This window comes from Epinephelus moara, chromosome 24 (assembly GCF_006386435.1).
Source record: "Epinephelus moara isolate mb chromosome 24, YSFRI_EMoa_1.0, whole genome shotgun sequence".
NCBI classification, from domain to species: Eukaryota; Metazoa; Chordata; class Actinopteri; order Perciformes; family Serranidae; genus Epinephelus; species Epinephelus moara.
The window spans coordinates 24,218,074-24,241,831 of NC_065529.1; the positions used below are offsets into that span (position 1 = coordinate 24,218,074).

General features: G+C 42.3%; 1 protein-coding gene across 2 annotated transcripts; it reads left to right on the forward strand.

The window, feature by feature from the left end:
• Window positions 1–28: 28 nt before the first annotated feature.
• ccdc120b (coiled-coil domain containing 120b) lies at window positions 29–21,892 on the forward strand. 2 transcript variants are annotated; one of them, XM_050037902.1, is made up of 10 exons: window positions 30–393; window positions 8,408–8,507; window positions 9,437–9,567; window positions 10,241–10,342; window positions 10,438–10,558; window positions 11,452–11,511; window positions 12,469–12,622; window positions 14,349–14,450; window positions 14,787–15,824; window positions 18,689–21,892. In XM_050037902.1, exons 2-10 carry the CDS (start codon window positions 8,459–8,461, stop codon window positions 18,783–18,785), a joined length of 1,854 nt encoding a protein of 617 aa, XP_049893859.1. In that variant the 5' UTR covers window positions 30–393; window positions 8,408–8,458; the 3' UTR covers window positions 18,786–21,892. The 2 variants fall into 2 exon arrangements, with proteins under 2 accessions (XP_049893860.1, XP_049893859.1); XM_050037903.1 differs by lacking the exon at window positions 14,349–14,450 and having other exon boundaries at window positions 29–393.
• The last annotated feature ends 1,866 nt before the right edge of the window (window positions 21,893–23,758 follow it).

Sequence of the window (23,758 nt, forward strand, 5' to 3'; positions counted from 1 at the left end):
TAAGTGGCGCACATTGAAGGCATGTAACATCTGGGAGGGGCATCGCCGCTGTGACAGTGTTGAGTCAGTTGGCTGTGAGAAATAGAGGGTTTTCATCCGGTGCAGAAGGGAAACCTTTCTTCTTTCTCAAAGCAGGTCTGCTGAGATGCGCAGGGCTCCGACACAGCGGAGGTCGCGAGGCTGCTGGTGAATTACAATTGGGATACGAAGCCACCATGAACGAGGGGCTGTTTTTGCGTGTACTACGATTTATCCGCATGTTTGATTAATTAAAGCTTTTTTTTTTCCTGGGGAGGATTTTGTCCTGTGGTGTCATGCAGGAATGAATTTTCTCGCCTTGGTTTTGCTACAGAGGACCATGGAGACCTCCGAAGGCATCGGTCATGCTCTCTGGTAAGAGGGGATTTCTGCTCCAAGATGTCCTTCTCATCCTTCCTGGGCGTATTAATGAACAGCCGTCAACACAACCTATATTCTCTAGAAAAACAGCCTGGCCTACATAGAAGACTACAAGACGTTTTTTTTGCTATATTATTTATTATTAAGACGTGTATTCACCTTAACGTAAAAGCGTGTTTGTCATGGTGTCAGTCAGTGACACACCTGCGGTATGTTATTGCTAACATTAATTAGTCCAGTGTGTTTCATTATCAGCCGGTGCTGTCGTCTGCAACGACTATGCAGATGCAGGATGGCTGCTGAAGCCGGACTTAATGTGGGAACACATGCTTTATGCTCTCCACGCTGAGCCAAATAACACGCCTGTAAATTAAACGCAAGGACTGTATGAAATGAAATTCAATATGTCTCTTTCATGTGTGCCCGTGTTGTTTTCCAGCGCCCGCAAACGGAAGCACACATTGTTTGTGTGGCACATTCATTAAAAGGCAGGAAATGCCAGGATTGCAACAGCATCTGCGTAAATCCAAACGGGCAGCTTTAAACGGAGTAAAAATCTGTGTCATGCTTCCTGGGAATACACAACTTCTCCCTGTTACTGCATTGTTGTGGAGCAAAATAGGCAGAAGCACGCTGCTCCTGCTGTCTGCTGGGCCTTAATGATTTCACTCTTCTCACATATGAATCCTGCTTGTTCTCATGCAGCAGGGTTAAGCCCTATTATTAACAGATTCCTGAACAAGGATGTCTGTCTGGATCTGAAAAAACCCATCCAAATGTGTTGTGTAGGGTCAGCTGTGCCTTCGGGGTGCTTCACAGCTAGTCCGCCTCTTGTTGTACGTGGGAAACACCTCTGTTTTCAGAAGAGGATTTTCCACTTTGCTGCCAAGCAATTTTGAAAGTGCTGATCGCTCCTATTTTGGGGTTCCTGTGTATTTGTAGTGGCTTTGGATTCTTGGACCATTAGACAATTTGCAGGGAGGTTTGGTGTAGCTGTTTGGAGACTATTCATGCTTTGTTTCTTCAGGGGGATTTGGACACATGTTGGTGTTTGTTTTCTCCCCTCGCTGGTCGCTGTTATCTTCAAATTGGTAGCATGGCACTTTACTCTTCTGTAAAGCACTCCCTGTGGTTTTCATGCTACTTTGAGTGTTACAATTCAATCAAACACCCATGGAATTGGGCTTTGACCCAGATTGTCGAAAACACAATGGTATTCTTTTGCCATTTTATTCCACCAAGGTGACACTGCTCCTTTTATGATGCCCTTAAGACATGGACTGACACCATTTGAGCATCTGGTTCAATATACTTGACTGACAAGCATGCGGGTTTAGTGGGGTGTGTGAAAAGTTGCACACTCACCTCCTGATCCTGAACCTGTCTGCAAACCCTTTAACCTGCACATTTGCATGGATTAAAAATGAAAATAGTCTTTTGGCCTCCTCTAAAGTGTCTTGGTGCTTAGTGTGCGAGCTCGGGGAATCAAATCCCAGACCTTATCAAGTGTTGGAAATACACCAGAGTGGTGGTGCCACGGATAAGAGAGAGAATTCACCCACATTTCTTCAGTCATAAAGAACATAAAAGCACAAAAGAACCAGATCAGGCTGTAATGCCTGTGTAGTAATGAATGTAAGTGTACGACTGTGGCTGCACATCATAAGCAGCCCTGAACTCCCTCCAAAACCAAACAAGGGGGATTACAGCCACAGTGGAACATAAAAAACGACTTTGGAATACATACAGAAATCCCTCCAGGTGTTACGGCGCAAAGGGAAAATGCATAGGAATAATCCCCTCGGACGTTAGAGCCGCATTCCTTTCTTTATTACTCCCCCCACCTCAGCTTAGCAGAATCCAGGTGGATAGCAATCACCAAGATTGCTTTGTTTCACCTGCGGTAGCCGTGTCAAATGTGCAAAGGTGAGCGTCAAGGCCAGGGAGGAGAAATGGTGAGCCACACGATTGGTCAGTCCGAGCTAAGCTGCCCTGCTGTGCACCGATAAGCGTGTTATAAATCAGTATTTCATGGTTATAGAGAGCACGAGAAGAGATCATATTAGTGTGGGGGATCGGGGGTGGGGTCACCTGACCTTCCATAAGCCCCTGCACAGTTCTTCGGTTGGGGTTGGTCAGGTGGAGGTAGTTCAGTAAATCCTCTGTATGTCTGACCCTGACTCATTTCTTTATCATACAGAAGCCTGAACCACATCTCCTTTTTTTCTTTAATTTAAAAACATTTGAATGTCTCTGCTCCTCATCCTCACTATTGCAACTCCCTCGTGGGCATATTAACATTCTTGGACTTTATTGTTGAATGGCAGAAAGAGCGTGCAGATAAAGGTCACATTACTGTTCTCCTACAAATGAGCAGAGCGAGGCTCAGAGTAGGGATGTGCACGATTAATCGACCAGTTGCATTGTTACCCTCGCTAGCCAGCACTAGAAATACTAGTTGGTTAAACTTATCATTAAAATAATTACTTTGTGCTACTGCGTTCACCCAGTGAAGATGTTGTAATCATCAGGCACATTTTCTTAAAAAGGTAGGGGCTAGCATTGTCACCCCACAGCAAGAGGGTCCCTGGTTCGAACCTGGGGTGGGGGGCCCCACCGTACAGAGTTTGCATGTTCTCGTGTCAGAGTGGGTTATCTAAGGGTTCTCCGGTTTCCTCCCACAGTCCAAAGACATGCAGGTTAGGTTGGTGACTCTTAATTGCCCATAGGTGTGAGTGTGAGTGTGAATGGTTGTCTGTCTCTATGTGTCAGCCCTGTGATAGTCTGGTGACCTGTCCAGGGTGTAGCCCGCCCCTCACTCTTCTGTAAACTTAAAACCATACTTAAAACCATACCAAAACTTAAACATCAGAGAAATTGGTCGTTAGGAACATCCCTAGTTCAGAGGTCAGAGGCATCAAGACAAACACCCCAAGTGTTGTCCTGGCATGGCACTGAATGCATTGAGAGAGCCAACTTTGCAACATTTATTATACATATGTCTAAGCTACACAGTCTTCCAACGCTACTGGCCTAGTTTCAACTCTACAGAAACATAGTTGTGACCCTGCCCTGGTAACCGTGTGTAGGTTCATAACAGTAGCAGCTGTGTCAACACCAACAGTCAACATGAGGGCTGCCAGCCTCACCTGTCCGTAGAGGGCTGGAGGTGATATTTCAGCTGCTCTTTTACGTCTCAGCTGCTCCGTATTGCCTGTTGAGAGAGACTAACAAACATATTGTACATCCCCCGCCACTTGCAACAGATATGAGGTTGTTGCAGAAGCATCAGCTGTTACATATTAAGACATGCTGCACTGTAAGTCATGAATATATCTGTTATATAAACGCTGTTGACAACAGTAGCCTGTTCCTGGGACTCTTGGGCCACATAAAAGCTGACAGCAGAGAGAGTGAATCTCTTAAAGAGCTGGGAGGCATCGTGTTTATCAAGGGATGAGAAAACTGGATATAAAACTGTTGCCTGTAGGAATTTCGCTTTGCTATGAATGTTGTGATCTAATATGTATGACTTCTAAGCTGAAGAAAGAGCAGTGCCGTTCCTTGTGTGGACACGGTAGGATTGGACCTACCTTACAGGCTTCAGTGTTTAGCCCGTCGGACTTGAATATTAAACTCGTCGCTGATTTGCATTCGTGTGATGCACGCTGCACAGGGGCAGCTCACTCTCGTCGCACAGCTCATGTTTTAATCAACATGGCTCCCAAAGTGCTATCTATACCACCATCCAGAGCACGTCCCTCATCCCCCCGCACATGCTAAGTCAACATGTGTTTGATGATCGTGTTGAGCTCATATCTCGCATACCCATATCTCCTCTGATCCCTCCTTTGATGCTGCTCTCCGCGACTCTCTGTTTATCTGATTCTTCATTGTCCCGCCATCTCTCCCACAGGCTTCTCTGTGGAATGTGATGCCGCCCATCTCGAGTTGTTGTACCTGTACCTCTGCACACATCTGTACACCAGATGTTTAAGCAGTTAGCGCTTGACTTCAACCAGTGAGACCACTGATTCTCTCAGGTGTGTTATTTGTTAGACTCAGTAGTGGTTAGAGGACGACCTGTTGCAGCTGATTGATTCGCCCTTGTCTTGAAGTGCCTTGATGTATATTTGATGCTAAGCACTCACTACTTTGGTGTTTTGTCTTGTCAGAAATTGTGGCTCATACTGTGATGCCATTTTCTTTTTTATTTCCTTTATAGATTTCCTTTCTGTCTGATGTTGTTCTATATTTGGTATCTTTACTCTTTCAGTTTAGCTGCTGGCTTGCTACTTAATTCCTTTTCAGGTTACTTCAGACAAGTAGCAACAGCTGTTGTTGAATTTTTTTTCCACCAATATCTTAAAGTTTTCTTGAATCGGATACATTGAAGGTTTCACTAGAAAGACTTAAGTGTAACCTGGTGTGTAACCTTTGCTGAACAATAGGCACTTACGGGATAGTGGTAAATGCTAAAACAGATCAACACACACTGGCTGTTCTGTGGAGCATCGCATTGTTTTTACATATGATGCCAGTAGCAAACACCAGACGCATCTAGACAGAAGCAGTTGTGAAGGTACTGTTGTCAGGATGTGTTGAATGTGATAAATTTCTGCTTGTCTGGAGAATTGATGTGTGTTAATGCCAGGCCCCCAGGAATGCTGCTCTGTTTGCAGCCAGTTTTTCACAGTGGCCACTCTCGGTACTGCAGCGAAAAAAATCCTCGTGGCCCAAAAACAATTTCCCCAGAGGCCACCGATATAAATGAGACGTCAGGACACCTTAAACTGCAAACGAGTGACTCTCTGTGACTCTCTACATTATGAATTTTTGAGCCATGGAGGTTTTCCGTTTTTTAAAACTTTTCTTAAGCCGAGAAAAGCGATTTCAAATTCTGTGAAGTCATCGAAATGTAAAGTTTATGAGCCGAACAGGAACTCGCATGTGGGGACAGTGGGAGAAACATTACTATTAAGTGTTCCACATACTGTGGAAATAAACCCAGAAACTTGAAACTTTTTCTGGCATATGCGCCAGCAAGCAACTCCATTGCAATGAATATGCGCTGGTCTCGAGTTATTATTATAAATCTGTGGTTGCTGCTGGGAAACAGAACGGTGGGGCATCCTGACATGTTGGGTATTGGTGTGTGTTGTCCTATAGAGAAGTACATAGAGTCATTAAAGGTATATTTTGCAGGAATTCTTGGTTATTGTTTGCAAACACAACATTCAAACTTGGCCCCTCCTCCGAAAACTGCTTGTACATACACTGCAAGCTACTGTACTACTGTAGCAACGTTACATTTGTTGTAATGGAAAAGCCGATACTTTAGCAAGCTAACTAAGCTAACTGCTGGCACCTATGTGTCCAACAGAAAACAGGCCAACACTGTGTTGCTCTTCATCCCCTTCCCCTTCAGTGCTGACCAGCAAAAGGGAAAGTGAAAGGCGACCCCAGATTCACTCTTGTTCAGAACAAGCTTTGTCCACTTGGTGATTTGCCGAACTATATTTGCATTTTTCACTGCTGTGTCCGCCATTTTCGTAGCCTCCTCTTAGATGCTTGGTGTTTCTGGTCTGGCACCGAGTCACTTTATGAAGTCTAGACCTCACCTGCGTGCTGTGCCCAGAAATGTCCCCACACAGCAAAATATGAAGTAAATACAGGCAAAGTCTCTGTAGATAAATACACTGCCATAAATTCTAGAACGTTAAAAGTGATGATTGAGAAGGATTACTTTTGTAGGAGTCTGTTGTTTTGTTTTATTTTTTTGGAGGGGGGAGGGTGGATCCTGCATAGTATACCTTTAAGTCAGCAAACTGGCTTGGTAATGTCAGTTACACAGCCGTATTTACTTGCTTACGTTTGCTAACATTAGCCACCAAGTAAGGCTGCAGCAGTAAAACCCCTGAGTGTTAAAAACAACAAGTGGGTTTTATTGCTGATGAATTGAGTTTTTACATTTGTAAGAGCAAGAATGTGTTATTTTTTTCTTCAAAGTTACATTGCTTGGTTTTAAATGACTTTATTTGCTTGTATAGTAACAAACATGAAACACTGGTTAACCAAGAACACTGAAGTCAAAGGATTGTTGGTTTTATAAAGACGTAAAAGGCACATTTTAGTGTGTGAAAGGACAGCACCAAGCTTCCAAGCAAATGTTTTGGTTGCTGGACAAAGTCATTCTTTAGAGCCACGGCAGCCTTTTGGTTCCAGCTGCCCGGCGACCATGCAGATGAATACCAAATGTCTCTGTCTGTCTTCTCTTGACTGCTTCTCTCAGCGGGTTTACTGCTCAGCCTCGCTGCTCAACAGAGAACAGGCATGACACTGCCGTGCACATTCTCAGGTGAAAGTCCTTCTCAGTATATTAGATTAACTTAAAATCTCATTATCACGGACCTGGTTTTGTTTAACAGGGTTCATGTGATGAGCTTTTGTCTGAGCGGCGGTCGTAACTCTGCCACTTGTTTGTGTGAAAGGCTCCTACTTGTCTGTCAATGGGAGGTCAAGCATGCTGGGGGTTTTCACACGTACAGGAGCAAACAGCAGTTACTGGTTCAGTTCCAGGACAGGAGCCAATGCAAACTCGGTACAAGTATTTCAAGTATGTCTCTGCACAAAGCGAGACTCATTCTTTATATTGTTTGAGCGAGGAAAACAAAACTCTATGTCTTACCGACCCACAAAAAGCAGAAAGCTTGTCAACTGTGTGCAGAGCTTTGAGACAGCTGCTTAGAGTAACACCAGATAAGAGTGATAGATAAATGTTTCCTTCTGAAAGACGTGATGCTGGCAGAAGCAGAGTTTGGACGGGTAAATTTGATTCAGCCCTTGAGGCCTTCCGTCTAGATTTGAGGGTTGAATGGAGTCATTTTATGATTTAGTCGACTGGCAAGATGCTTGTTTATGGCAGCCATTTGTGAGCAGCGTTGAGTGAGAGGCTTTTGGCAGAAAACGCAATTGCTATTTTTGGATGTCAAGTCTCTATTGGGTATTAGGGGGGAGGCTTTGTTTGTAATGAACCTCCATTATGTTAGGAAAAGTGAACATGACACATTGCTCACTTGCTACAGTCGAGTGATGGCAGCATTTCTTGTTTCAGATTTCAGTTAGGCAACAGTTTAATTGTTTTCCTTCTAAATAGAGCTGGCCCCGACGGTCTAATATGTAAAAAGTAAAAAAAAAATACATGTGATTGCATGCAGAGTGAATTTCATGTAACCCTTGAAATTTATGACAGCAGGAAAGAGGAAACTCCGCTGAACATTGCATTTATTCCTTGCCTCTGTTATTTATTCCATCACTTTGCTCCTGGCTCTATTCCTCTTTGTACCAGTGGCTATTGAGCTATTGAGTCATAAAACACTCAGGGTTTGGGTTTCTCGCTCTGTGTTTCTGTCCATGCATTATTAATGTTACTTATCCTGTCTCATTTCCTTCTCTTTGCAAATTAATTGGTTGCTAATTGTATCTGAGAGCTAATTTTAGAGTATTATTACACACTCTCAGAGTGCCTTAAGCTGCAAGCTAAGTTATGATCAGACTTTTATTGAACTTTTGATATTTTCTAAATGTCCCATAAAAACTGGCTTAATGCATGTTATTAATATGGCTTTATGTAATTTCAGATCTGGGTTTTATAGTGCTTTTAGTGAAGCTGTTGCTGTTCTGATAAAAGATGATCTGTACTACATACTGTATGACAGATTGACTTTTTCATTATAATGACTTACAGGATGTTTTTCTCATCACACTGGCAGAAATGTGCTTCTGTAGTTTGAGTTGTGTTTCTTAACATTTGCAGGGATTCAGTTTAGACACAGATGCATTCTTATCTACTGCTGACTCGGTAGAAATGAAACCATTGACTCTAGACCTGGAAAAAAAAGGACACATTACTGATACTGCAAGGTTAGAGAGCAGAAAACATGTAGGCCTGAATATATTTTGTTGATACATCTCAGTAGCAGTGAAGTCTCTGTTGATTTCTCATCAGGTGAGGGCGTGGCTGGGAGCGAGAGTTGTAAAGTCCCCAGAATTACATCACATGGAGGTCAAAGGACATCTGATCACATCCATGGGTTTGGGGGCTCCTGGTGAGTACTGATGACTCCTCACAGTGTAAAGACAGACACTTTCGTGTCTGGACAAGCGTGGAATGGCTTGTGTTTTTTTTCTCTCACAGTTCAACAGAAGGAAAACAATCGTGTTTTTCTCAAGGTAACAGGCAGCTGAAAAAACAGCTGTATGTGTGAAGGCCTTTTGTTCACGTACTGTCACCACAGCTGTCAGATAATCTTATCAGAGCGCTCAGCCACTGTGAGCAGACATCATATGAGAATAGGAAACCAAAACAAGTAGAAATGTTTTAAAATGTAAAGATTCCTAGTTTGAATCCTTCAAAACTACAATCCAGGGATTTGCCCTAAAATGTAAAGCCCACTGTTGGTAAAGCAGAAGCCTGCCATTTTTCTATACGTTTCTTAAGGTCAACAAATCCTATGAAATTACAAATAAACAACAACAATGTGTTAGTCCGTCTCTCAAAACTAAATGACTTTCCTGTCTGTGACTCTCAATCACAAACCAACTGGTTCCTACTGAAAAAAAACTGTACATTATTATGTTGAAAATATACTACGTTTCAACAACATTGTTGTTAATGTGAGGTTCTGCTTGGGCACAAAACCCACTTGATTATGACTAAGAAAAGATTATGTTTTGGCTTAAAATATCTGGTTTTGTTGCCACAAACATGGCTGAAAATGCCACAAGTTGTCAGGTCTTTCACGTGTAATCTGATGTCACTTAGAAGTATTGATGTAAATATGATACGCATAAGATGCACAAATGTAACAAATCCGTGGTTTGCAAAAACACACAGTGCTAACTTTCTTTGCTGGTGACTGGGCTGTTGGGTTTTATCATGGGAATTGTTGACAATAAAAAAAAAAAATGTATATTTCCAGCCGTAAACTTTAATTCAGCCTTCCTTAAGATGTGTTTAATGTGCTGTGTTGTGTAGATGTTCAAGGCTGCCAGGACAGCAAGCTGCAGGCTGAGAGGGTTGCAGCTCTGCAGGAGAGGAAGCAGGCCCTCGAGGCTCTCCTCAACACCAGAGTGGGAGAGCTCAAACAAGTCTGTTTGCAGGAAGCAGTGAGTAGCTCTCTCTTCACTTTTGAAACATACATGGCTCAGCTGCAGCATGCTCACCCCATACACCTCAGGCATTTAGATGAAAACTCCAGTCTTTTAATTTGTGCTCTTGTGATGTTTCAACTGAGGAGACTTCATCATATTACAGATTATAGCTTATTTTTTATTCTCTGTAAATCTGAACCTCTGGATGTAGATGCAACTGGCAACCAGTGATATTTTCTCTCACATCAAATGGGTTGCATAATGATATTTGCTTGATTGCTCCAGAGGACTTGTTAGCACGTCTTAATGTAGCCACAGCTGCCTCAGCGTTTCATTAACAGCTGTTTAAAACCTCGCTGTTTCCAGCTGGATGTATAGTTACCCGCCCTGTCTCTGCATGCTCTATTCTTGGATTGACAAGTTGTCTACTCTGTTTTCAGTAAAGCCAATTTAGCAGTTGAAAGCACTGTTTATCTGCAGAGTTCTTCTGTAACCACTTTAGATGTATATCCCGGTAAAAACATTATTTCTGGCATCTATTTTAATGCAGTCAACTATTTAAAGGGTGGCTTTTATTGAGACTTGAAGTAATTTGCTAAGTGGTCTCATTTTATGTAACACTTTGGACCTCCCAGGCCAGTGAGACGATGGATTTTAGTTACTGGGGGCTAATGAATGTCCTTTACAGGAGCTAACTGGGAAGTTGCCACATGCTTTCCCCCTGGAGACGGGAGAGAAACCCCCAGCGGTGCAGCGCAGAGCTGGCCTAGCGCCCAACACCAAGGCAGAGGTAAGTCAACACCTTGAATATCAATTGTGTTTACGCAGCAGCTGTACCGCTGTGTGTACTTGTGGTCTAACACGGCTGGCTGTCCCTCGCTGCAGGATGAGGCTGCCCAAAGAAAGCAGATGAAAGCCATCTTCACCGGTGCTCTGTACAGACACTCGGAATCAGACCGAAATGTCCCAAACAGCAAGAGGACAGTACATCGAGGGTGTCACACAGGTATAATTACAAAGCACCGAAAACCACATCAATACACCCACTTAAAAAAACTTGTGGTATACATGAATAAAAACAAAGCTCCATTACCAATTAACACTTTTGAAAAACACACTTGAAGGAGCAGTGTGTACGATTTAGGGGGATTTAGTGGCATCCAGGGAGGAGGATTGCAGACTGCAGCCAGCTGAAACTTCTCCTGGTTAGGAGTCTTTTTGTGTTCATTGTTCGGGAGGTTTTTTACCAGGAGCTGAATTATCTGCAGAGCTCTCCTCTCCAAAGCAAACAGACCAGGTGATTTAAACCAGTAAAAACACTGAATAAAGCAGTTTCACTTTACAAATCAGTGTTTCTCCTATGCTTTTCAGCCTGTATGCAACAAGCACCTGCTAATGTGCGCTCACCTCCTTTCTGATCCAGATGTTGATTAAGTTATTACAGAGAGCTGAATTACCTGCAGAGGTCTCTACCTCTTCAAAACAAATGGACCAGGTGATTTAAACCAGTAAAAACACACTAAATGAAGAGGTTTCATGTTAAAAAATCTGTGTTTTGCTGACGCTGCTCATCGCAGAGGGGTTGCAAACTAAAGTGGCCGACACAAAAACGTGAATAACTCTATGGAGTCAGTGTTTCGTTTGTTCGTTTTGGCCTACTGTAGAAACATGGTGATGCAACATGGTGATCATGTCAATGGCTCATTCTAAGGTATGAAAAGCACAATGATCCTTATCCTCAGGTAAAGAAAACATACTTATAATATTATATTCCATTTCTGCCAGTATACCCCCCCAAACCCTACACACTGGACCTGTATTAACATTGCAGTATGTCTAGCAAAGATATCAGATTTCATGCTGCATCATCTGTGACCTGAATGATTTGTTATTTTTCAGAGGACACTGTCATGTCAGAGAGTACAAGCTCCATGTCAGATTCAACATCCCATGACAATGGTGAGTCAACTGAATACACTGAGCAACTATCTCCGGTGGATACTGTTTCCATATTCATAATGAGCTTAACTGACACAGTGGTAGGCAGGCAGTAGAATTAGCTCATCGTATTTGAAGACTTTTTCACATTCAAAATACATCACTCACACTCAGCGGGTGGGAGACTCATTTGCACTTCTGGTGTTAAGACACTAAATATGAGTGCGCCGTCATATTTCAGTTGTAAAACCCAAAATAGCACACTTGGCTTGTTGTGCTTTCAATGAAGGTGATTATTTTATTTTACCTTTGTTTAAACTAGATAAGTCAATTGAGAACCAATTCTTATTTACAATGATGACTGGGCCAAGAGGCAGCAACAGAACATTAAAACACTGGGGCAATAAAACATTAGACAAAATTAAAACATCACAATACATAAAGAGTAAAAGTGCAGTGATCAGAAACTATCACTTGTAATGAGTTATTACTTAGTAATGTTAGTGATGGAATGAAGGAGTTTTAGCATCTTTTGCAACTCATTCTAGTCACTAGGAGCAGCGAACTGGAATGAGTAACAGCCAAAGGACGTGCAGACTTTAGGAATGAGCATACTAATTAATTTACTAGAGCATTAATTGTGGTTACTGTTGGAGATATTGAGAAGTGAGCGTAGATATGGAGGAGTTTTGCCAATGATAGATTTATAAATGGACTAATACCAATGGCTTTGTAAGCTAGTGAAGAGTGATTGACCGTTGATGAGAGCCTGCAGGTTACAGTGATGAGTGTTGAAGGGCACCGGTGACAAAATGAACGGCGGAGTGGTAGATGACGTCCAGTTTAAGTTACCATAATCCAGGATTGGGAAAACTGTCATGTCAACCAAGGTGTGCTTTGCAGAGTGGGTGATATTTTGTCATCTGTGAGCAGGCTTCATTAAAAGATCATTTTGTTTTGTTTTTCCTCCACCAAAAGAGTCTTCTCCCAGCGTGGCGGCTGACCAGCGCTCTCTGTCTCAACCCCGGCTCACTGTGGGCAGCCCTGACCACAGGATCAGCAGGAAGCTGTCACCAGTCGAGATTTACTACGAGATGAGGACACGCCGCAACTCTGTCACAAGCTCTGTTAGGTAATTTGCCTCAAGCTCATTTTCAGGTTCATGCTTGTATTTTGGATTTCCACTTGTTATGGATCTATTTGCTAGTTAACCCATACACTAACTAGCATATTAAAAGGGGGACCCAACTTTAGACTATGGAGGTCTTTACAACACCATCAAAGGCATGCATACCGTTGCAATGCACCTTTTAGAAATTTAGCATGCGCAGTTGTACAGCATTAAATGTTAAAAGTACACTATTAATGAAATACAGAGCAACTGCAAAGAGGAAGAATTGCCCATTGTCGTTTCTGCCTAGCTGTATCAGCAACACAGGCCTAAATCGAATGTAGATGTCTTAAAATTTTCCTTATACTGTCTGTGCTGGAACACCTGTGCTCACCCTCTAGCTCGCCCTATTTCAGTGCCTGTCTCTTTAAACCCACCTCCTGAAACAGCCCACTCTGCTCTGATTGGTCAGAGTTTCTTGGTCTTATGTATCTCAGCATTTCTGCACGTCATTGCAGCTGGGAGGGATGACTCTAACAGAGAATAATGGCACTTTCTCCCCTTAAAATTCACCTCTAAAAGCTTCTACACACAAACGGACATGTTTCAGCAGGAAGTTAATCCGAAAGAGGGGAGAAATCAACATCAGCGACAAAGATTACATGTTTGCCTGATATTAGCATGTAGCCACATGTAACCGTGTATGTAATTTAAACACTTACAGTAGCATGCCTGGCGCAGATGACCATATAAGGAAATTTGTCATGAGCTGATGTCAGTTTGTCTCAACAGTAGAAAAAACTGTTAAAATATTCAGAATGGTTTGAAGCCTTGGGTTTTTGCTCACAGGGATTTTTTTTTTAACATACGTTTACCTCCTTATTTTAATGTTTAATAAGAACATCCTTCATTGTAACATTATAAATATACGACACAAAATAAGGAAAAGCACAATAGTTCCTCTGAAAGGCCCAGACACACCAAACCCACATCAAAGTACTAGGGGCGATGAAGGCTGACTGTTGCTTGCCTCACGTCACCTGTGTCTCGGCCAAAAATTTGCACTTGAATGCACTGAGACTACAACCAATGGCCAGTCAGCATGTGTGGTATGTTAGGAAATTACTCCTCATAACAGCAGGCAGCTGTCGCCTGTACTTATCATACTAAAAGGGAAACTGAAAGACAGACAGGTCGGATTCACCGATCACTGTGCACTAGGGAAGAGCAAAACAACCCACCATGAATTGTTTTGCTAAAGAGCTCATTGGCTCAATTTTTTTTAACCTAATTTAACAAGTTTTGATCTCACGCCCTCATGACTTTATCCATTTATTTACTTTCCTCACTTGCGTTTCTCTTCTCATGCACTGAGCTGATCTGCCAATCATTCAACAACAGTCTCCACCAGCTTTGACATCAATTCAAAGAACTGAATCAGCCAAAAAAAAAAGGGGACAAGGGCCGACTAGAGCCCATGGTGCTGGACACACTGCAAAAACAAGGGTGTCAGACGCTCACTGACAGCCAAACATTGACAGATGGCCGACTTTGGGCTTGGAGTGTTAGGGCCCTTAAAGTGACCCATAGTGAAAGCTGTGCAGTCTGCTTGTCTGAGAGTGCACTATACAATACAATACAATACACTACAATACTATGCTATACTATAGTATATGTGTGCACCTATAACCATTATTGTTTTCATAATATATATTACATACACGTCCTCTTGTGTTGCCTCTCACAGCCCAACTCACTCTCTACCCAGAAGTACATCTAACACTGAAGGTAGAAGCGTTCCAGCGACTCCTCTGTTGGCTCGAACTGCTCCAATCAGTGTTCACGTCAGGTAATCTGTCCACAGTGCAGCTCCTGTCTGATGCAGCAAAGCTACAGCTCCCTCCCACTGTGATAACTGTGTGGTTGGAAATGGCTTAATGACTTTGTTAATGCAGACACAGAGTCAGGGTTGTAACACAGATTAGTGTCATATTTAGCTACCAGCAAGGGCTCAAGCTCATCGTTTGGTTTTTAAACAAACAATTGTGTTCACTTCTTAAGTGATTTTCTGTGAAATTTAGTGACATGGTTTTGATTAAAATGTCTTTCACTCACTTTTCTTTATCCATAGTTGCTCAGATTCCTTTCCTAATGCAAGCTGTTGTTGTGTTCATCCCTGCTTTAGGTCGGATGCATCGGGTGGTAATGGGTTGAAGCAGTGGTCTGGCAGCCTGGATGTGCCCTATATGATTCCACTGGCTCAGGAGGGCTCTTCCTCTGATCGCAGAGGCTGCCCTTACAGCTCCCGGGCCAGACGCAGTAACAGCTCAGAGGCCCTGCTGGATAGATCGAGCCTGCCTGACGATCCTGCGCCCAGAAACGGGATGCCCCCTAGAGGAGGGCCCTACAAGAGCTCAGAGACACTCACTGATGGCAAGCTGCGACACATTCACCTGGGCAGCCCTGAGAGACTTGCCGATGGCTCTGTGGACCAGGCCAAAATGCGTCTGTCCATGGGCGACAGAGCGGCTGGTGGAGGCTACAATGAGCTATTGATGGACTATATCTGGGGGAAACAGCAGAGGATGCAGGTGCAGCACCACTTGTACCAGTCCACAGGCAGGATCTGGCAGGACGGGCCCTCTCCCCGCTCCTCCACTGCGGCGGTGCCTCCACATGCCAACGGCTTTTCCCATTCCCAGGTGCACCTCCCCAGTGCTGCACCTCCTTACAGCCCCATGGTGCTCCGAGGGTCCCAAGCTGAGCTGCGCAGGGTCAAAGTCACCAGAACCAAATCTTGTGGACCCTTTATACCTTTGCAGCAACATCCCCAGGATGCCATCCTGCTGTCAGCGTACGAGTCTCCCCTTCCTGCCTCGGGCACCACCACATCCTCCATTCCCAACCTGCACCCCTACCAGACCGAGCTTTCTGGCCCCTCCTACAGCCGCAGACCCCCACAGTTCTCTCTCCCAACCCCAGAAGACTCAACGCGAAGCTTGCATAAAGCCCTGGCTCTGGAAGGACTGAGGGACTGGTATCTGAGGAACGCCCTTGGCTATCCTCCTGCTGCCTCAAAGGGCCACGAGGCAGGGATCTCACGCCTGTCACACCCCCACCCGCTGGTGCACCAGGCCCAGTCTGTTCAAGGTGAACCAGGCAACCTCCACAGGTCTCAGATACCCCAGTCAGTCAGCTTCCATGGTCACCCACTGCATGGAAGGTCAGTATATATATATTTATATTGTACTGCTTTGTGTCTGCCACACCTGTATATCTATTGGTGGAAATCATCATCAGTGTTGTGGGCAAGAATTCATACACCATAAAAACTTGCAAAAGAAACAAGCCTAAAGGAATGGAGCTTTTACTGTCAGTATTGTTTTGTGTTTGGAGATTACATGGCACTCAAAGCAGAAGAACGCTTTTATCTGATTTCAAGGGACATTTTCTTCTGTAAGAAAACATTTTATTAAAATACAAATAATAACATGCGTGCTTGCAAATACAATCAGTATTTACCATATTTGCTTAAAGCTGGAGTATGGAACTTTTGTCTCCCCCCTCTGGCAGTGAGAGTAATTATATTAACACTGTCGGCAAATGCTGAACACTTTTGCATGCAGGTGAGCTCCCTGCATCTCCTCCCACCACTTTCTTCAAGCCTTTCAACTTAAATTCTTCTTGACAGTTTAATTGTTTTTTATCCGGAGCATGCTGAATGCTTCTTAGAAAATCTGTCAACATACATAGTATCAGAACATCAAAATCATGCATATACAAGAGAAGCACTGAGAAATCAAAACAAAACCTATAGCCAAACAGAAAAAGACAACAAAATAATAACAAAGCTAAGGTGAAATAAATTAATGAATCTGGCTGGCTGACATAAAACACATCACTTCCAGTGTTACTGTGCAGCAAAGTTTCCTCAGACACCAAACTCTGGCACACTGTGACATACAGACAGCTTTCCCTGGCATCGATAGACTTAATCAGCAGTGAGGGATCTAGTTTGGCAACGGCTTAAATGTAACAGAAGTTCATTTATAAGTTAAAGTCCTGCACTCCAGCTTTAAATATCTTTCTCATTGGAATCTGGCAGCAGGTCTCCCAGCAGAGGATGGTGCTATTACTCTCACTCTGTTCCCAGCCAATCCATCTATCATCCTGTGACCTTTACAACCACTGCTGTTTTATTTTTGTTTGCGTTTGTATTTTGCATGGTCAGCATTATCTGCCAACGTCCGGGCGCTTGGACTTCTGCTGATCAAAAACACTCACGTTTTCTCACTCACAGGCTTCCTCGAATTGCCTTAAAGGGATACTTTGATTTTCAACCAGCTTCATAACTATGTGGGTACTCTGTGTGAACTGTGGTAAACTTCCATCTTTGCAGCACACTGATCTCTCTGCTCATCTCTCAGCTCAACGATGACGGATTTTCACTGGCTCTAGGGCGGTTGCTCAAACTTACGATTGTAATTCCACATTTTAGAAGCGGATAGAGAGAGAGAGATCGCGTCACATTGGTGGGCCGAAGCAGGGCTTCTTACCTGTTACACAGAATCAGTCTTTGTTGTGTGTGGTTGCTGCCAGCTTCACTGTGAGTGTATTAAGTTTTACCAACTGATAACGCAGTTGGTTAAGGAGGTTTTGAAAGAGTATTGGTTACGCGGGCAAGTGCAGCTTCTGTGGTCAGTGTAATAGGTTCATTTGATTCTACTGGACACATTCTGCTGTGGGCATGCTGTGGCAGACGTGTTGCAACGTGTCCGTGTCCCATGTATTAAGGCCGTCAGATCAAACTCTGATCAAACTCTAAAACTAAGCAGTGTTGATTAAATATGAACCAGGATTGTTTAACTATATTGCCTATTCATTAGTTCATTTTCTGTAGCTGCTTATCGTGTTAAGGGTTATAGGGGGGCTGGAGCCTATCCCAGCTGACATAGGGCGAGAGGCGGGACCATCACAGGGCTAATACATATAGACGGACAACCATTCATGCTCACGTTCCTTACATTCACACCTTTTAGAGTCACCGCTTAACCTGCATTTCTTTGGACTGTGGGAGGAATCCAGAGCACCCGGAGAAAACCCACGGTGGCACGGGGAGAACATGCAAGTTCCGCACAGAAGGGCTCCCCGACCCCAGCTTTGAGCCAGGGACCCTCATTGCCCACGTCGTTCATGTAGTTGCCTATTTCTCACCCCTAAATGTTTTCAGAAACATATTTTAGCTTACTGTTAAACTGTAATTCAAGATCATGAATGGATAATGAGACGTGGATACAGCGATGGAGGCGGGGCTGCATTTTCATCTAGACTTTCTATATGTTACTGGACCGAATGGATCAAATTCTGAAAGTGAAACCAGTCATTTTGTGGGGGTTGTGATGCTCAAATGTATCCCCTGATTTACAGTTTTTCTCTTTTGCCATGTAAGTCATTGTGAAGAAGTCTTTTTGGGCCACAGGACATTGTTTGGCTGCTACAAAAATTGGCTTCAAAGCCTGGCACACTTACTGTGGGCCTGTTCAAGATTGTTTGTTACCAGCCAGCTGCCATATTGTTTCCTGTGTGGAAATGGACAAGCTGGAATTACCCACCAGCAGGAGCGTATCTATATGGTCTGATGAGGTGCAGTGCATTCTGGTAGTTGTAGGTTTTCTACCTCTTGAACAAAAGCAAATGCCACAGACCTTTTTCCCCATTGCTTTGGTCATGCAGCACCATTTTCCAGTATTTGTCTTTCAACAGCCTAGTTTTATGAACAAGCCATCTTTCCAGCAGTGAAATGAGAGACAGAATCCGCATTTACATATGAAACTGACAACTCAACAGATAAAATGTGAACATGCATTAATGAGCCCCTTTAATTATGACAAGGATTTTTCCCCCCTTCCTTAATTTTACAGTGATTTCATGAACCTCCAGGGACGTCCCTCTCCACGCTCTGTTTTATTCTCACCATGATTCATACTTTTTATTTCATGGCGATGTATTGTGACTGTAATTTTACCCTCCACTTCCTGCCTCTTGTTTGTGGAGTGCTGTATTGATTGATCCTTGCCTCCCCAACAGGTCGATGGAGTTCTCTCTGTATCAGGAGACCCCTCATCCACAGATGCAAGAGGTGACCCCAAAGGAACCCAGTGCAGACCCAGGCACCCTCGTCTGAAGCAGCAGAACACACACACACATACACACACACACACACTACATTATCTGAGCAAACACACTGTAGCCTCACACACACATTCGCTCAGACTCACATAGTCACACACGTACACAGACAAGTTGATACAATGTGACCTCAACAGCAAAGCAAAACACGGCAACCTCAGCAGAAAGAGACTGGAATAATGACAAACTGTAGCTGTACAGTGTGAAAAAGCCTTGGCAAGTTCCCCGTGTTCTAACTGATCCCACCAGTATATGAACTCATCAGACCCAGTGTTCTCATGTGGATGTGCACTGGAGTTGACTCATCTAATAACAATATGGTCATGCTGTACTTAATATATCGATATTTCTGGTCCAACTCGAGCAGTAAACTCCTTCCTAATAACCCTGAAAAGTCTCCTGAGATATACTTTTTTACAGAATATATACAACTCTAAATTACTATTTTGTATCTTCTCAGATATAAAGAACAGCTATATTAAAGAGGTAATTTATTGCTCATTAATCTTGTGATATACGAAGATGTTATATGAGCTCATATCATTTGAAAAGTATTAATACATGCCAGTGAATGTGTGTTTGTAAACTATATAAAACGCAAAAAAAACATGCTTCAGTCTCCATCTGCTGTTAAAGGAGCAGTGTGTAGGATTTAGTGGCATCTATCGGTGAGGACTGATGTAACGTCTCCTGTGTGCCAAGCATGAACTCCTGATTATTAGTCCCTCAGCTGTCATTATTCAGAAGGTTTTTATTGGGAGACAAATCATCCTCAGAGGTCTCTTTCACTCCAAAACAAACAGACCTGGTGATTTTAACGGCTTAAAACACTGAATAAACAAGTCACGTTACTAATCAGTGTTTCTCCTACGCTGTTTGGCATGTCACAGATGGGCCGCCAGCCCAGCACCTGTTAATGTGTGCTCACCATTTTTCTCTGATAACTTAGCGTCCAGACGTTCAGGAGGTTTTTACCAGAAGCCAAATTATCAGCAGAAGTCTCTTTCACTCCGAAACAAACAGACCTGGTGATTAAAACTGGTTAAAACACTGAATAAAGCAGTTTCACATTAAAAATCAGTGTTTTTCTGACACTGGACAGCTGCTAACTATGGTGGCACACAATAACCTGAATTGCCCTATCTAGCACCATTGTTTGGGTTGTCAGATGGGCTACTGTAAAAACATGGCAGTGCGACATGGTGATCTCTGTGGATGAGGACCCGCTCCCTATGTAGATATAAACAGCTCATTCTAAGGTAACAAAAACACAAATATTCTTATTTTCAGGAGATTATGAACAAAAGAAAACATACTTATTATATTATATTCCATTTCTGCCAATATATCCCTGTTAAATCCTACACACTGGACCTTTAATTTCACAGCCATTTGAATTTTCACGTTTGATAAATGAAAGGGGCCATGAACTGTAGTGTACTGGTGTAGCGGACGGGAGTGCCTAAATGTTTTAATATTAAAACTTGGTTAGAAAACTTTTAAAGTGCTTTCTAATAATCTGAAATGCTAGCATTAAGCCTTTGTGAGCTTAGTCTAATCAAAACCTGAGAGCAGTTCACGATGTCACTAAATTACGGTATTTGGAATGATGTCATATATATTGTGATTTTTCAGTATATTTTCTAGATTCAGCTTAGTGCTGGCCAATAAATGTAGCTTTCTCTGTGCCGACCTTGACAGAAAAATTAGACCAGTTTTAGGAAAAACCTGAGGGCTGTTGTGAAACCTACTGTATGGCAGTAGCACATGACTGTATGACAATAATTTACTCATATCTGATCTGTTTTTTCTGCATTTAGTTGTGGAGGATTTGAGTGTCATATGGAGCACTTTATGAACATCTTAAGCCTTAATTCCCTAAGAAATTGTCACCAAGAGAGATGACAGGCAGTAGGAAGGTCCTGACAGGGTTTGTAACTGGGGAAAAAGTGAGAGTAAGAGAGTGAGTTTTGTTAACATCCACTGAAGGTCTATCGGAGTGTTAGTCTGTATATAGTGTGGATTGTACTGATGAGTTTCAAGCTGTTTTATTCCCGTACTAACAATGTAATTTTTAAACTAACCACATGATAAGTATTTAATCAAAATAACCTCTCCCACCCCTTCCACCCCCAAGTGAGCACTATTTAATTGGTTGTTAAAAAAAAAAAAAAGTGAGGCTGGTGGTGTGAACAGAATAGGGCTGCTGCAGTTTTGAATGACGGTGTGAGCAGGTCTCATACCAGTAAATTTGTTAATGAGAATTCATGCTGGCTGATTTTTGTATTTGTAATATTTTCAACTCATTTCACGTGCTTGGTTTTGTGTTGTTTAAAAAAAATGAACTACATTTTTTAAAAGCAGAGTAGCTATGTATCATAATAAATTTCAAAGTTTGTAATCAGAGTCTTAACAGCATTCTGCAATTTAATCTACAGAAAGATCAGAATAATACATGAAATCCTCAAGGAAACTGAAAATATATGTCTTAATGTACACAGAACATTTTTCATTTTCCCCTCCATTTAATGTTCTTGACCTTTGGCCATCTCGGACTCATCTGAATGTAATTCTTTGTCATACGTGATGTTGTTTTCTACTCTGTTACATACTGTAGCACACCGTGGAATGTGACCTGGTTTCCTCTGCTGTCTGATGTGTTCACATCCTCTCAGTATCCAGCTTCATAGAGCTTCTTCCAGCTGGTTAAAACCTGAAATCAAAGACCAAACTGCTGTGCACTGGGGGTCGTAAATGTATTTTTCATATAATGTACTCTGTAAGAAAATTAATGATATAAATTTAGCTCCAGAGCAAATTTATTCAAACTATATTATATTTATGAACCTATAACATTTTGTAGCTATCTACTGTAGCTCTCTCTCATCAGTGCGGGAATTGGTAATGTGTGTTAAAACTTCATTCAGCAGTGTGACGTGTTAATATTTGATTCTTCTTCTTTTTTTTTATTTAGATATTTAAATGCAGCTGTTTTCTCTTTCCCTTTTCTCTTTATAACCAGGCCTATGAAATAAGGCTATAGGCCCGCCCTATACTGTATGTATGAGATTGTGCATTCATTCTACTAAATAAAGTGTCATGTTGAACTCAATACAGAATGTGTCTGACATGTTTATTTATAGTGGAAGCATACACCGTTTGCAGGGCCCTGAAACTAGTTAAACCATTGGAGTATATAGCACGTGAAAAGACCCCAAAAACCCTTATCGGGACACATCACCCCAAAATCAAAAATAAATATTTTCCCTCTTACCTGTAGTGCTATTAATCAGTCTAGATTGGTTTGGTGTGAGTTGCCAAGTGTCAGAGATTATCAGCTGTAGAGATGTCTGCCTTCTCTCTAATATAATGGAACTAGATGGCACTCAGCTTGTGGAGCTCAAAAGAAAATAATTTGAAAAACTCATCAGCAATGTGTCTTTCCAGAAATCATAACCTGGTTACTCAAGATAATCCACAGACCTTGTTGTGAGCAGTTTCATGTAGGACCTATTTTCTTTCTGGCAAGCTACACCCACCAAATGCATCACAATGCAGAAGGAAGCATGCATCTACTCATGGACGTGAGGTTCATGCTTGTGATGTAAACATTATTGGCGTCCTCTTTAGCTGAGCTATAATGTTACCTAGCTCAGTGGTGCTAGGTGAGCTAGCAGTAGATGCATGTTTCCTTCTATGCAGCGATACGGTTGGCAGGCTAGAAAGAAAATAGTTTGTACATCAAACTGCTCACAACAAGGTCTGTGGATTATTTTGAGTAACTTGGTAAATGAACATTTTTTAATATCAGAAAAGTTATGTATCATAATATATTTCAAAGTTCATAATCTGAGTTGTAATAGCAGTCTGTAGATCATAATCTCTGCAGAGACTTTTTTTTTCTTTGACCACCACAAGCTGAGTGCCTTCTAGTTCCCTTATGAATGTGAAGGTACCTCACATCGTGTGAGATGGGGGCGCCATATTGTGATACTCTGTTACCAATACACTCAGTCCAAAAACAAGATATATGTCCAGGTATGTCTGGGTCTGTAATCCAGCCTTTGGCTTCCAAGTCATATGGATCAATGTTGTTTATCATGATTATTTTGTCCAAATACTGATGCTTGACTACTACAGCAGGCACAATAACACAATCCTCACAAGATGGTGCCCCTGTCCAGAAAATGTACACAGCATGACGTCAACTTCACATTCCATGTTAGAGAGGAGGCAGACATCTCTACAGTTGATATCTCCACACATCTCACACCAAGACAATCTAGACTGATAAACAGCACAACATTTTGATTTGGGGTTAACTGTCCCTTTAAGTAAAGAGAAAATGGCCTTTTCTGGGAATTACTTAATGCCACCAAACATCATGTACTTGAAAAAATGATGGTGGTCTAATTTTTCCTGTAACAACAAAACCATACAGAGTCCACACTGTAAAACTGCTATAATCTTAGTTTCAACACTGGAGGGGAGACATTGCCATGAAATGGTTTGGGGTTCCTCTGCCAGAAAAGTTTGAGCATCAAAGACTTTTCGTCAACATTCTGATGAATTTTTATGCACCAATTTGAACCTTTTTTGCATCAATTTATGGTGTAAACCTCTTTAATTTTGTCATAATGTCCTCTGCTAATTTGTGTTTATATTGGGAGGGTCGATGTTCTTCTTTCTTTTGATTTACAACAACTGATGATTAAAAAAATCTTGCAGTGAGTGACTGTGATATTGGTACACAAGTTTAAGTTAATTCTATGTTTTTGTTTTTAAATCTCTTGTAGCATTACTATTCCTCTTCTTCTTTTATGGTGACCTGTTTCTAAAAGTTGTAAGTGGATGATAGGAAAGTCAAAGATAAATAAGATAATGACCTCTTCACCCTCTCTGGAAATAGCACTGGTAGCTACATGTTGTCAGAAACAGCAGCAGTAGCAGCAGCAGCAGTTTGCTATT

Bases quoted from the DNA above. Each gene is read 5' to 3' on its own strand.
- ccdc120b (XM_050037902.1), top strand. From the start codon at position 8,459: ATGGAGGTCAAAGGACATCTGATCACATCCATGGGTTTGGGGGCTCCT. The intron at 10,343-10,437 runs GTAAGTCAACAC...CCCTCGCTGCAG, and splicing joins CGCCCAACACCAAGGCAGAG to GATGAGGCTGCCCAAAGAAA. The intron at 14,451-14,786 runs GTAATCTGTCCA...TCCCTGCTTTAG, and splicing joins CCAATCAGTGTTCACGTCAG to GTCGGATGCATCGGGTGGTA.